Source organism: Anguilla rostrata, chromosome 14, assembly GCF_018555375.3.
Source record: "Anguilla rostrata isolate EN2019 chromosome 14, ASM1855537v3, whole genome shotgun sequence".
NCBI lineage: Eukaryota > Metazoa > Chordata > Actinopteri > Anguilliformes > Anguillidae > Anguilla > Anguilla rostrata.
In genome coordinates this window covers 28,698,836-28,714,323 of record NC_057946.1, presented here as the reverse complement: position 1 = coordinate 28,714,323, position 15,488 = coordinate 28,698,836, and the positions used below count along the sequence as shown (strand labels likewise).

The 15,488-nt window shown below is 47.2% G+C and overlaps 1 protein-coding gene across 1 annotated transcript; it reads left to right on the top strand.

The window, feature by feature from the left end:
• The first annotated feature begins 12,453 nt into the window (after nt 1-12,453).
• Nucleotides 12,454-15,252, top strand: chchd10 (coiled-coil-helix-coiled-coil-helix domain containing 10). Its single transcript, XM_064308042.1, has 4 exons — nt 12,454-12,654; nt 13,873-14,113; nt 14,483-14,624; nt 15,044-15,252. Exons 1-4 carry the CDS (start codon nt 12,611-12,613, stop codon nt 15,061-15,063), a joined length of 447 nt encoding a protein of 148 aa, XP_064164112.1. The 5' UTR covers nt 12,454-12,610; the 3' UTR covers nt 15,064-15,252.
• The last annotated feature ends 236 nt before the right edge of the window (nt 15,253-15,488 follow it).

The window sequence follows — 15,488 nt, the reverse complement described above, 5'->3', positions numbered from 1 at the left end:
AAAAGTTAATTCTGTGTTGTGATTAGTGTTTTCTTCTCAGTTTGTTGTTTCAGAGAAAGAGCTGGGATTGGCCGGAGCAGTAAGAGACACACCGGGGCTGGGTGTTCGATTGGTCACGTGGCTCAGAGACACACCGGGGCTGGGTGTTCGATTGGTCACGTGGCTCAGAGAGACACCGGGGTTGGGTGTTCGATTGGTCACGTGGCTCAGAGAGACACCGGGGTTGGGTGTTTGATTGGTCACGTGGCTCAGAGACACACCGGGATTGGGTGTTCGATTGGTCACATGGCTCAGAGAGACACCGGGGTTGGGTGTTCAATTGGTCACGTGGCTCAGAGACACACCGGGGTTGGGTGTTCGATTGGTCACGTGGCTCAGAGAGACACCGGGGTTGGGTGTTTGATTGGTCACGTGGCTCAGAGAGACACCGGGGTTGGGTGTTCGATTGGTCACGTGCTCAGAGACACCCCGGGGTTGGGTGTTCGATTGGTCACGTGGCTCAGAGGGAACCCCCTCCCCGTCTCTCGCACCTTGAGCCGCGCGGCGCAGATCAGGCCTGCCGCTCCCGAACGCCCGCGGGCCGCAGAGCCGGAGGTAGCCGTGACGGAGGGCAGGCATTCCTCAGGCCTCCACACCTGGACGCTGTTTCCGCAGGCGCTGCGAGTTTCCGCTGATTTATTGCTCGTTTTCCTCCGCGTCCCTCAATATCCTGGGTGATTTATGAAGGTTTGCTTATCTTTCACGCAAAATTCGATGTTTCTGACTGGCTTCCTTCGCGAAAGCTTCCTGTGTTACTTTTTCTTTCCCGTTTGGAATTCCCAGCGGCGACCGCAACCGTGGCAACTCCCTCCGTTTTCAGGAGCGTTGCACGGCAACGCGTCATTTCAGCCAAGCTCCGGCTTTTGCTCCGTAGGCCACTGGCTGAGCAGTCACTGTGCTGGACGTCTGGCCAGCTGCAGGCACCTGATTGGCCATTAAAGATGCTATAGAGCAGTGAGGTTTGGTATGATGGTGCTCACTGAAGCCCCCCCCCCCGTGGTTAAACGTGTGGGGCCCCGTGGGGCTCCTGGCCCCCGTCGGCCCTGCCACAGGCAGGATTCAGCCCAGGGGCCCTGCCACAGGCAGGATTCAGCTCAGGGGCCCTGGGTAGGCATGCTATATGCCCCTGTGAGGGTGCACAGGCTTATCTAGGGCTTTATTCATGTGTAGGAGCCTGGTGTGTATGTGTGTGTGTGAGCGTGCATGCATGCTTGCGTGTGTTCTTTTACACATTAAAAGAAAGTAAAGGTTGTGTAATTTCCTCATCAGAGACAATGAGGGACTTTATCACATTAAAATCACAGGCCTGGAGTCAGCAGGAAAAACCTTTTAAAAACAGAAACAGCAGGACCAGGAACCCTGGCCTAGTTCTGCCCCAGTTTATTATGGCACATCTGGAACACTGGACTACTGAAAGGCTGCAGCTGTCCCAGACTGCCCCCAGAATGGGGGGGGGGGCGCTATCAGTCATCACCAGATGTTTTATTTACTTTTTTGTTTTTATATTTAATTATCTTTGGAAACTTTTCCACTTTTTCTTTGCTTTTCGGATTGGATGTTTTTTTTCCCTCTCTCTCTCTCTCTCTCTCTCTCTCTCTCAAAATGCCTCCGTTCCACCAGTATCCTTTTGGTCTGATTGAACTCAGCTGAAACAACTTGGCTGCTCTGTAATCTATCAATATCATCAAACTGATGTACCAGTATTTAATTGTTCACACCCAACCTCAGTGACATAGCCACTCAGCAAGCCAACTGGGAGGGTGGGTTCTGGAACCCAAGCCAGCACACTAGTCTTTACCCACAATCCCTTAGCACTGGATTACCATGTGGTTCAGTGTGTGATTACCCACTATCCCTCAGCACTAGATTACTGTGTGGTTGAGTGTGTGATTACCCACAACGCCTCAGCACTAGATTAGCATATGACTGAGTTTGGCTGCTTTTGCAGTACGGACATGGACACACAGTTTATCAGCCAGCCAGTTAGTATGTTAACTTGTCGGTCAGTTGGTATGATTGTCTATAAGCCAGTCAGTTAGCTTATTAGTGTGTCAGTCAGTCAGCTGGTATGTTTGTGAGTCAGTGAGTGAGGGACTCCTCCATTTTCCACCAGTCTCTGTGAGGAAGAGGAGGCAGACAGCCCGCTGAAGACGTGTGAGCGCAGGGCAGTGATTGACAGGCCGAGCCGCTCTATGCTGGTGATTTTATTAAAGGCTGATCTGCCACCCGAAGCCCCTCCGCCTGACTTCACACTCGCTGCATCTGCTCCTCGTTTCAGGCTCATTCCACTGCTACATCGCGCAGCCTGTTTGCACCGCTACACGGCCTAATCACAGCCAGCTGGATCAGTACCGCGGACCGGGGCACCCTGAACTCAGTAACACGACCAGAAATCTGGCCCAAACTGCACTCTATAACAAGCGCCCTGGGCCAGGGGTACCCCAACCTGAACTATACAACCAGGGTTCTGGACCAGGGGGTACCCCAAACTTAATAACACGACCAGAGCTCTGGCCCAAACTGCACTCTATAACAAGCGCTCTGGGCCAGGGGTACCCCAACCTGAACTATACAACCAGGGTTCTGGACCAGGGGGTACCCCAAACTTAATAACACGACCAGAACTCTGGCCCAAACTGAACTGTATAACAAGCATTCTAGGCCTGGGCTCCCCACACTGATCTATTCTACCAAGACTCTGGTCCAGGGGTACCCCAACCTGAACTATACAACCAGGGTTCTGGACCAGGGGTACCCCAAACTCAATAACACGACCAGTGCTCTGGACCACTGGCCTCCCAAACTGGGCCGAACTGGGCAGTACTCTGAACCCGAAATATCTCAGAAACTGAGTCATGTGACCCGTGATGTGGACCGCTGACCGTGATTGGATGAAGTGCCGGGTAGTTTCATCCGCATGTGGTGCGATGTGTAAGCAGTGCTGTCGGATGCATGCGAGAGGTCTTATTTTCACTCTGCCCGGGGACACTCTCAGTGCTCGCTTTATTGAAGACTTCTGGGCCAACATGTGTCTTTATGTTCAGTGTCAGCAAACTGACCGGGAGAAATATCTACTGAAGTACAGCTTCATTGTCAACAGTAAGACTGGTGATGGCGTGTGTGCATGTGCGTGTGCGCGGATGTGTGCGTGTGTGTGTGTGCTTGTGTATGTGCCTGTGTGCGAGCATGTGTATGTTTGTGTGTGTGTGTGTGCATCTGTGTATGCGTGTGCGCATACGCGTGTGCGTGTGTGAGTGCACGTGCGTGTTTGGTATGCGTTTCACCAAAGCCATTATTTTTAGTGAGCTCATTAAGAAAGCAGTGATGTTTTGGGGGGAGTGTGTAATTATGTCCGAGGCGGGCTCAAAGCTGGGATTCATGAAACACCCCCCCTTCCCCTCCCCTCCCCTCCCCTCAGGTTCTTCTGTTCTCTCTTTCCACAATTCAATAAGTCACAACATTTCAACCTTTTCTTTCAAGAGCGAGCCTATTTGATTTTGCTCCGGCCCCCCTTCGACACCGCAGTGGGGTAGGGTTACATTACGCACTGCAGGACTGAAGTTACACGGAGGCTGGAGGTGTTTGGCAGGACACGCAGTCTTCAAAGCCTCACATCTGTCACTCACAACAAGACTGACCAGCCAGGGAATCCCTGGGGTCAGAGGTCAGCGCAGGACCTAAAACACAAAAAGCAAAGAGACCTGCTTCTCCCTTTCATCTCTCTGTACAGAAGAAGAGACAAAGATGATAACGCTCAAAAAGAAAGAGAAGAAGAAAGAGAGGTGAAAGAGAGAGGAGATGAAACAGAGTCAATGGGGGAGAGAGGGGAGAGAGAAAGGAGAAAAACGGAGAGGCAAAGGAGGAGAGAAGTGAGAGGACGGGGGGGAAACGAACGGGAGGATTTGAAGGGGTTTATGGCGGAAATGGCGCTGAAGGACATCGGCAGAGAGCCGCCGAAGGCGCCGGCAGCTGTGTCACATCGACAGCGCAGTAAAACTGTTTAACGCACCGGGATGCTGCGGTCTTATCACAGTCACCCTGCGCCTTGCATAAACGATGAGCAGAGGAAACAAGCCTTCCTCTCTCCCTTCTCTCTCTCTCTCTCTCTCTCCCCCCCTTTCCCTCTCTTCTCTCCTCCCTGTCTCACTCTCTCTCTCCCCTTTCCCTCTCTTCTCTCCTCTCTGTCTCACTCTCTCTCTCCCCTTTCCCTCTCTTCTCTCCTGTCTGTCTCTGCACAGGAGTATGTAGAGGGGGAGGGGTATGCTCAGTAACGATGAGCGGAGGACACAAGCCTTCCTCTCTCCCTTCTTTTCTTCTCTCTGTTCCCCCTTTCCCTCTCTTTTCTTTGCTCTCTCTCTGCGCAGGGGTATGTACAGGGGAAGGGTGCACTCGGTAACAATGAGCAAAGGACACAAGCCTTCCTCTCTCCGTTCTCTCCCTCTCTGTTCCCCCTCTCCCTCTCTCTCTCTCCCCTTTCTCTCTCTTCTCTCCTCTCTGTCTCTGCACAGGGGTATGTAGAGGGGGAGGGGTACACTCAGTAACGATGAGCAAAGGACACAAGCCTTCCTCTCTCCCTTCTCTCTCTCTCTTCCCCCTTTCCCTCTCTTCTCTCCTCTCTGTCTCTGCACAGGGGTATGTACAGGGGGAGGGGTACGCTCAGTAACGATGAGCTTTGACAGAAAGCCTGCTGCTGTGTTTTCTGGGGGTGGGGTGTGGGGGGTGGGGGGGTTGGTGCCAGTGTCAGACGTTTCAAATAAAGGGAATTGGCTGCATGCCGCATGCCTGCCCAAATGCAAACCAGACCCTCGCCGCCATCCCGTACTGGAGGGGTTGCGCCGGTCACCCCGGGAGTGGAGACACGAAAGCTCGCTCCCCTCCCCCTCCCCCTCCCCCGAGTCGCTTTGTCTGCTGCTGACCACACGAAAAGGGCCACGGAAAGGGGAGGGGGGGGGCAGCGCAGGGGTGAGGGGGACACGGCTGGCTGCTGGCAACCGTCAGCTGGAAAGGGCTTGCATCATCGCAAACGCTTTCTGTCGCTGATCACTGAGATGGGTATGGCACTGGTGATTATGATCGTTCCGATGTTGAATATAATTATGCCCTCCCATTGGCTGGCTCATGGAGGCTGTGGGTCATGTGATTGGTTCAGCAGTCAGGGTCTTTCTTACACAAAGAAGTTAAAATGGCAGTGAAAGTGGCCATGAACTGAGCCTGTTGTAAGATTTTCTTTATTTGACATTTTAAAGATTCATATTTGTCCTGTGCTATTTACAGACACAGTGAGAATATATACTGACACATAGTGGAGGTATACTGAGATAGGAAGAGGTGTAGCACAGTGGTGACTGGCAATCAGGATACTGAACGTTTGTGTACTGACCGGGAGGGTGTGTGTCAACACTGGAGGTGTACTGACACAGTAAGGGGTGTATACATGGAGGTGTACTGACAGTAGGGTGTACTAACACTGGGTGTACTGACACAGTAGGTTACTACACGGAGGTATATGACGTGGCGGTGTACGAGGGTGTACTGACACAGTAAGGGGGTGTACTAACACAGTAAGGGGGTGTACTAACAAATGGAGGGAGTGTACTGACACAGTAAGGGGGTGTACTAACACAGGGAGGGAGTATACTGACACAGTGAGACGGTGTACAGAGAGGGGGTGTAGTGACATGGAGAGGGTACGCTTGCTGTTCTCAAACCTGTCAGTAGAACACGAAGATGGAATGGCTGAAAACGTGGACATCTGTAAGCTGTTAGGGTGCAGCTCCAGGTCTCTGTGCTCCCCTGTCTCCCCTCTCTCCCCCCCCCCCCCCCACCCAGGACTGCTCTCCTTGTTTCACTCCCCTTTTTTGTCTTCTCTTTCTTCCCTTTCCCAAACACAGGGAACAGCGAGCTCATATGACACTATTTATTTACGTATGTGATCTAAGCTCCATTTCTTTTATATGTTTTCACTGGGCAGTACGTACGTATGGTTGCCTTGATTAGCACTAGATGCCATGTGTACAGTACTTAAGGCTTAATACACAATATCACTCAGTCGCGTGCTGGCTGAGTCTAATAAGCTTTGCATTAAATAGCTGTGTGTGTCAGTCCACTGCGTTCCTGTACCAGGTCATTGTCCTGGTTACTGCCACTTTTGCCATCAGAGCCTGGAAAGTTATTTTGGGAAAAGGGGCCTATTGGAGCCTGCCGGGTGTCTCATCCTGATAAGACTATTCCAGTGTGTCGATTGGGCTTCACGGTCTGGGAGAGGAATCTCGACCCGCCCCAGGATGGAGAGATTTTGGGCAGTCTTACGAGTGTCTCATTGTTCACCAGTGACCCGCACTAGTCAGCCAGATGTCCAAACAAAAAAACCAATTAGCCAATCCAACCAGAAAATAGCTAGAAATACGAACAAAGATCTGCTTGCCAAATAAATACATGCAAGAAAATGCATGTGTGTCAGTGTGTGGCTCACTCTCTCTTTTTTTTCTATCACTCTCTCTCTGTTTCTTGTTTCTTTGTTCCTCTCGCTCCTTTCTCCCCTCTTTCTTTCTCTCTCTCTCTTTCTCTCTTGCTCTGTCTCTCTTTTTCTCTCTTTTCTGCCCTCTCTCTCTCTCTCTCTCTGTGTCTGTCTCTTTTTCTTTTTGTCTGTCTTTCTTTTCTCCCCTCATTCTTTCTTACTCTCTCTTTCTCGTTCCCCTCATGCTCTGTCTCTCTTTTTCTTTCTTTGTCTCTCTCTGTTCTCAGGAGGTGGTCTGTTTACAGGACATGGTCCCCTCCGGGCCCCAGGATTTAGGGTTTGGGGTAGTTATTCGGTCTCTTCCCCCCAAGCTGCCTTTGTGAGCCCTTCCTTCAGGAATGCAGTCTGGCCACCCAGCACCCCCCACCTCCTAACCTCCCAAAATCCCCCATGCCCGTTTGTAACTATAACGACAGAAAAGACAAGGGCCAGATGTGGGCCATGTCAGTATCACAGGCCAGTCACATTCCAATTAAATTCAGTTTATAAACCGAAAAATTCATCCCAATGACATTCTATGAGGATTTTTAAATTAACTAATTGAATTTTAGTTAATTTCCTGAACTGACTGAATTGAATCAGTGTTCCTGATCCTGATAATTGACAGGTCATGCAGCATCCAGAACGCTGCTGCCTGTCTGGCCTGCAACATCACAACCAACCCCCCACCCCCCCACCCCCCCACCCCCCGCTGCCCTCCACTACATAGAACGTGTAACATTTGACTTAAAGCATGACCCCTTAGTGTCGGAATGAACTTCCACGGGCAGTGAGAACAGCAGGGGTGTCGGCCATCTTTTGGCACAGACTGAAGACCCACCTCTGCAGGCTGCACCTCGGCTCCCCCACCTCAACCCGCTCTGGCATCTGATACGGTGCAGCTTCTTCTCTTCGTTTTCAGAGCCTGTGGTCCTGTGGTGTTTCTAATACATATTACCGTAGTGTTGTTCTTGTTTGTGTAAATTAGTTTAATGTTCACTGGGGTAGTTGGCAAGTTGTCAGTTGAGCCTTCTTGCACTTACTGTCTCTCTTGTGACTACATATTCTCCTCTAGGAAATCACGCCACTTCAGTCCCTGATCTTTGCACTTACATCACTCTGGATGAGAGTGTCTAGCAGTGAAGTGAAGTAAGTAATAAATATCAGATGGGTAATTACTTTTCTGAAGTTTTTTTCATGCCTTAGGGCACTGCATCCAGAACTTTCTCACTTAACTGAGGAAATGAATTTTCAGTGGCCCACCTCCTCCCAAAATGGTCATAAATGTACTATGCAACGTGTCAAAACAACTCTATAATTAGTGCAGTTCATGCAAGTGCAGAATTTTATTTTAAATTTTGTGGATGTCTATAGAAAGTATATAACATACTGGAAATTACATTTTCACACTTACACTATACGACAAAAAGTATCTGGACACCCCTTGGTCTGTGGCTGTTTTTCATTGTTTGGGCTAGGCCCCTCAACATACAATCACATTTTGGACAATTCTGTGTTTGGGGAAGGCCCTTTCCTGTTTCAGCATGACAGTGCCACCCGAGCACACAGCAAGGTCCATGTAGAAATGGTTTTGTCAAGAACAGTGTGGAAGAACTTGACTAACCTTCACAGAGACCTGACCTCAAACCCATCACCTTTGGGATCAATTGGAAAGCCAACTGCGAGCCAGGCCTAATCGCCCAATCAGTGCCCGACTTCACTAATGTTCTTCTGGCTGAATGGAAGCAAATCCCTGCAGCAATGTTCCAACATCTAGTATAAAACCTTCCCAGAAAAGTGGAGGTTCTTATAGCGGCAAAGGGTGGACCAACTCCATATTAATGCCCATAATTTCGGATGAGATGTTGGATGCCAGGTGTTCAGATACTTTTGTCCATGTAGTGTATCTCCTGACCCACTTTGACCCCTCTGATGACCCAGCACTGGGTCCTGAGTCACAGCTTGGTATCCCCTCCATGCGGGGTTCCGCTGGTGTCTCAGGCACCAGGAGTCTTCCTAGAAGTGCTGCAGAAGAAGTGCAGCTGTAAAGGATGTGCGTCAGTCTGGGCCCCTCCCCAACCCCCCGCCCCCCACTCCCCCCCCCCAAACTTTTACACGATTAAAAGCTGATCAAAAAACACACAGAAAGAAAAACAAACAAGGGCTCGGCTTTAATGGTGCCTCACGCCGACCTCTGAATCACTGGTGCGGCTAACCCCGGCTCCCCACGGGCCCGAGCGTACGGAGGCCAGACCCGCGCGCGGCCGAGTGTGTTTAGTCTGCAGGGAGCCTGTGCAGCGTCTCCTCCGCGTCGCCCGCCGTGACTCCGCGCGCGCGCGCGTGTGTGTGTGTGTGTGAGTCCGCCGCTCCCCCGACCCCCCCCCCACCCGCTCCAGCCCGGGCGGAGACGCGCAGCTGCTGCAGCAGCGTGGCGCGTGAGCGGCAGCTGCTGCAGCGAGCGTGAGCGCGCGTGGTGTGTGCCCACCGCGCAGCGACGTGGCGCGGTGTGTGAGACGCGCAGCTGCTGCAGACGAAGCGTGAGCGCGCGTCCACAGACGGAGAGGGCTGATGACTCAGCAGGCCGCTCGCCCGACGCCTGTGTCAGGCCAATTTACGTTTTTCCCTTCCTCCTTCCTCCTTCCTCTGCTCCCCTCGAACCCTCCGCCGTGCCCACCCACGAAGCCGGTCCTCCCGCTCTGGCCCCCCCCCCGGGGTGTCCGGTGGCTCGCCGTCCCTTCGTGGCTGTATGGGGTTCGCTCCTCCACGGCTTCCTTCACCTCCTTCACAAGCAGGAGGCGCACTCAGACGTGCCCCAGTGATGCTTCCCCCATCGTTCCAAAGTCGCAGTGCGGTTAAGGGCAGAGGATTGGGCTGGTCCTGTGCTCATAAAGAATTAGAGCCCCAATTGGGCCTGTACTCATAAAGAATTAGAGCCCAGCATAGTAGTGCTGATCTGGGATCACTCTTTCCCTTTAGTCCATAATGGATGAGGTCAAGATATAAACAGGGGAAAACTGTTCCTAGATCAGCGATCCTCTGAAACTCTTTATGAATTTCAGACCTGGTCCTTCAATTGTGTATAAAAGCTGTTTAAAGTGTTACCTTTGATATTTCTTCACAAAACAAGCTTGGCAAGCTAATTATACCAACTGCTGAAGTCTCTAAGCAGTGTTTGTAAAGATTTTTTATGATACAATTTATGATACAATTTATGACTGAATCCAGGCACCAGTCACCAACATTAGATATTTGATGATGGAGCCAATTATGTTTGTTTCACTGTGTAGATGAAATATTAAATATCTCCTTCACATAAACACATTCATGTTCTGCAGTGCTTTTTCTCCCAGAGTACAAAGAATGTCAAACAAATCCAAGATGCCTGTGAATATTTTTAACCTCAAACTCATATTGCCAATTGTGCTTTTTTCTGTTGGTCTCATTTTGGGGTCATTGGGGGTGGGGGGTGGAGTGGTGTCTCTCTGTAATAAGTGAAAGATCTTTCATTTTCAAGCCTGTCTGAAATTTGTTATGTCGTCATATTTATACTGTCTCCTTTGTACAAGGTTCGTTGTGTTTCCTCAACCTTGCCAAGAACTAGAAACAGCTGGCTATCAAACTCTATCAAACAAGCCAAAAACAAGAGGCTTTTTTTGTATTTCTTCATTTGAACAAAAGGCATGATTGCTGTTTTCAGACAATACTCTTTACCATTTTTCTACATTGCGTGGAAAGACTCGAGAGAATGCGCTGTGATCTAAGCACATGGCAAAGTATTTTTGGGAGTTTAATATTATACAGATGTGGCATAAAGTAGGCTTTTCTAAGATACAATGAAGCTGCCTTTGGCTATTGTTGAAAATGAAGCCAAGCTAAGTATCAGACTGACCCAAAATTAGTTTGCATTTTTGGTTTAAATAATAATAAAAAACCACAAAAACTTGAATAAATAATTGTTTCAGTAATTTAGAATAACGTATTAATAGAAAAAGCCACACCACTGCCACACTGTTTATTTTGCTCTTTGCATTGAGTTCATGCGAATACAGCAACAGAATGAACGTGCCCACTCAGATAACTGATGGTTTTCGTCCCCAGACGAGAAAATATCCAGATATAATGTCATGTTGTAGGCTACCGGGTGCATTTTGATAAATGCGTAGACACAGGCGCGAGATAAATATCGTTGCAATTATTTCCAAGACCACTTGGTGGCGGTCGGACACCACCGTCACACAATACGACAGTGGTTTCTGAGCGCCACCAAGTGGTCCTGGAGTCAAGTGCAAAAGTGCTTACACCCACATGACAAGTCCCAGTATTTACACTTTGTAGACACTATTACCCAGGAGTGTTTACAAAAACTCAGCAGATGATTTATAATAATAGTGAACGTTTTTTTAAACATATAAGAGTTAGAAAGACGAACTTTTTCCTCACAAGAATGTTTGAAAAATGCAAAAGAACAGTCTTACACAGACTGTAAGAGTTGTAAAGGATGAGAGTAAATGGTGTAAGCTATGTTCAGCATAGATTTCTCTATTTAGCAGTGTAATTATGCTAAAGCAGGTAATACCACTGCCACTGTAATCATATTATGCAGGCTGGACTCTCGGCTAAATTCACCAAGGTGTTACTGCTGTAGAAAGGTCTCAAAGGGTTGTTTGTTAAATGCAGGAGTTTACCTTCACCACCCACAGCCTACTTTACTGAAGCCAAACTGCCATCCGCCAAGTCACCGCTTGGCAGGGCAAGCTCCATACCAAATGTAAATGTGGACAATCTGCACCTATAGTAAAGAGTTTTTTGGCATTCATAGTAATAAAAATATCTATTGGAAAGAAGTTTGGAGTATTACGAGAAAATATTGTGTCACCAATAAATCTGAGAGTATTGAAGAATAATTCAGTTCTGCACAGAGACCTCAATCAAGGTTGAGAAGCTTCAATACATAATATCATGGAGAGAAGAACAGCATCGGTAATCCTCTGAAGAAATGCAGTTTGCGGTGGTCTTTGTGTTTTTTCTTCTGCGTCATATAGTGTGATAAACAGTTCCACCCACACCCGGAGTGCAGCTGATAAAAGTGGCACAGACAGGACACAGCTGCTGAGAACAGTTGTTTAAGCAAAGTCAGTTACATTTGTTATTACTTGCAATTACAGAAATGCCCACATAGTAGATGTTATTTTACAAAAGGCACACACAAATGTATTTTCCCTACACAGAGGGGAATCATTCAGAATTACTCACCGCATTTTATCACGTAAACCAGGTAATGGCAAAGTTTAGAAAATATATTGATTTAGCATGTATTTTCTGTAACAGTAAATGTGTAATGTATTATTATTTATTTTTGAATCTATACTAAAGTGTTTTGGTGTGAAAGATTTTTCAAAAAGACTACTGATGAAGAGATCCACATGAATGTTGTTCGCAAGGTGTTATATTTTTTCTGATGGAAATATGGAACATAACATTTGGTATATTTTGAATTTATTTATGATTTATGGAAAATTCCACATTCACAAATGTACACGAACAAAGACTAAACTAAACTTTATACAATTCTAAATATAAATTGGATACTATATTAATACTTAAAAAGGACTAAGGAACGCTGAAGCAAAATGACAGTGAATTGTTGTGAAGTCTTGAATCTAACTCTAATTAAAATTTTATGTAAGTTAGTATCTTTAAAAGACATTTGGAATATACCACTTCTTGACTTGTTAGATTGCTATATATTATTGCTTTTTCTGCCTTTGTATATATATATAGGCTATATTTAATGTGTATTTCGAAAAAAAAGCAAAAGAAAAGATTTTTGCAACAAAAAGAAAATACCTGGCCTATTTAAACGCACAATAAGACGACACCGGCTATGTAACCAAATGTCGCGCATGCGTACTACAGATTTTCCCCCACACAAGGTCATCCACACGTGTATGGTGAATCTGATGATCCATTTCAGTTGCGACAATCCTTCGAACAGGGGTTAGGGAGCTGTCTCTTGTATCTGAACCCACAGTAACCCTATTTATTCATAATATTAGCAACGTGAAAGTGTCTGAAATGGCGAGGGGAAGTCGCAGTCGTCCGTCGCCTTCACCAGCAAGGTAAGAGCTCTTAAATAATATCGCTGTAACTAGTCGCCCTATACCGATTACATGCGAAGTTAACTGACGTTACACTCGAACGCCGTGCAAAATAGAATATATGATACCTCAAGGAATCCCTGGTAGCTAAAACAAGCTTATATTACCGAGTCAAAGAACGCTTTAAGCAATTATGTAAAATATAAATTGACCCATATCGGCGTCGCAAAATCAATATAATAAATGCTCTAAAGTAGGGTCGCATAGTAAGTTCGTTCACTCTCGCCTGCTTGGCTAGCCAGCTAAATTGGCTAACGTTATATATAATGCATCCTACGGACAGGCATTTCTGCTAATTATTTATTAATGCTACCAAACTTTAGCTACTTTCGGATATAGTTTGATTCCTCGGAATGGTTGATTTGTTCATGTTCACGATGCAAAGTGCACTAAGTAAAAGGTCATAACAATTGCGTGTAAGCTAAGTTGAGCAAAAGATGATGACACGCTAGCCTTCTAGTGCGCAGCAGTCTTGACGCAAGAATCTCTTTCTCAATGTCATTTGCTGGTTAGCAATTTGATAGTAACTCAGAAGCTTTATTATCATTTTCGAATTAACGTACAAACGCACCTCTCTACCATCAGCTATTTAGCTAATACCTAACATGGTTAGTTGAGGACGTGCTCCATTACGCTGGAAGTTTCTAGCAATCGTTTCGTCATCAGTGCCATATTGGATAGGTAAATGTGTTCAAGAATAAATCGTGCTATTATTATGAACAAAACTGGAATTTATATTAGGCAGCATATTAACAAACATCTATTTGCTTGCTAATGTTTGTGCAAAAGAAATGTAACATTTTTTATTTTATTTGAAAGCATGTATTAATGAACTATTTATGTCACCACTTCAAGATTGACTGACCAAATTAATACTTTCACGTGCAGATTGGGTAATACAAGGTGGGAAAAAAAGACATTTTAATACATGACACTTAATCTTAAGTGACTCCACTCCAGAGATGTGGTCAGTTTCATTTAAGGTAATCCAACTCAGTGAATGACCTTAAATTCAATACATAAATAAAAGTAAATAAAAAAACTTCTTGGTGTGACTACATTGAAATTGAACCCGAATCCTGAAGTAAACCCCCCGTCGCCCCCCCCTTTTTTTTTTTGTTTTTCCACTTGGTACATTCCAGTGTGCCAATCAGCCTGTCTTGTTTCTTTGCCCCGCAGCCACCCTGCTCACTCCTATGCCCCCGCTCCAGCCCCGCCCCCTCCCTCCGCCCTGGCGCCGGCGGCGGCGGCCCAGCCCAAGCAGCCGGGCCTGATGGCCCAGATGGCCACCACGGCCGCGGGCGTGGCGGTGGGGTCGGCGGTGGGGCACGTGCTCGGCGGCGCCCTCACGGGATCCTTCGGCGGGGGCAGCGGCTCCGGCAGCAGCGCCCCAGAGGCCGCCAAACCCGCTGCCTACCAGGTACGGAGCTCACCTCGGGGGGCCTGGACTGATTCGGTCACATGTGCAGGGTGTAGGGAGGGGTACAGGTGTAGGGAGGCACACAGGTGTAGTCAGCTTAAGGCGTAGCTCACCCAGTCTCAGAAAGAGAGGGCTGTTTGCACGTGCTGGTTGGATCCCGGGTTTGAACGATCACCTTTGATTTAAACAAAAAAAAAAAAAGACATAAAAATGACCACAGACCCTATTTTCTTCACACGCAGTACTTCAGAATTTAAGTGAAGGTTAAGCACTGACTGTGCGTAAAATCATAAACTTACTAAGGTGTTTGTCTGTGTGTGTGTGTGCTTGTGTGTGTGTGTGCGCGTGCGTGTGTATTTTCACCCTCAGGAGCCCCCCCGTGCAGCCCCTCCCCCACCAGGTCCCTGCCATTTTGAAGTGAGGCAGTTCCTGGACTGTGCCACGACCCAGAGTGACCTCACTCTGTGCGAGGGCTTCAGCGAAGCACTGAAGCAGTGCAAGTACTCACACGGTAAGCCCTATTCACACAGTAAGCCTCTTGTAACCTTTACTTTTCTGTGTTTAATGGGAATGAGTGCTTGCCATAAAGTGTCAAACGTTTATTTAAACTGACGAAAGCTAACGCTGAAACACTTTGAGCGCACTTCAGGCAGCTGTTGTTGTGTGGAGCCTTCTTTTTTCTTTGAGGTGTTTATTTAAAAACTGGATTTATGCCATGGGTGTTGCTGTGTAAAGTACGGAAATCAATAAAAAATTATCAGCAAGAAAAGACAGTAAAAACTTTTCCTTTTAAAAAAGTGCTGTAATAGATTCATCATAACTGCCCGTCTGTCTTTGGTCACAGTAAAATTCATGCATCGGTCAAGTGTAATCGATCAGTGTTTAGCGTCATTGAATACTCTTATCTTTGTTCTTTGTTTTTCATCTTAGGCGTGACATCACTGGTTTGACGGAATGGACGGTGATGGAAAACAAGACAAAACACTCAAATGGCATTGAACTGCTCTCACTATGAGCTCTTGGACATTAGCATAAACTCATCTGCTCTGCTGTAACAGTTGGTGTCAACATGAAATGCACAGGATTTTTAGCACTGTACTGTATATTAGGTTGTAAAATAAAAGTTCATTTTAAACGTGGCAGTGTTGGCACTTGCACTGTACTTGTATACCTGACAGCCAGATATATGTAGAATAAAGGTAGATTGAGCCACTCATTTTACTTAAACTGGATGCATCTACACATATGCAAGCGCACATGCACACTCACACACAGTCTAACTGTAAAACTTATGACTGCTGTTCAAATGGAGGGCTGTTTAGAAGGCCTTTTATGACAGTAGCCTCACCATCCTTTATGGTTATTAATTAGCCAC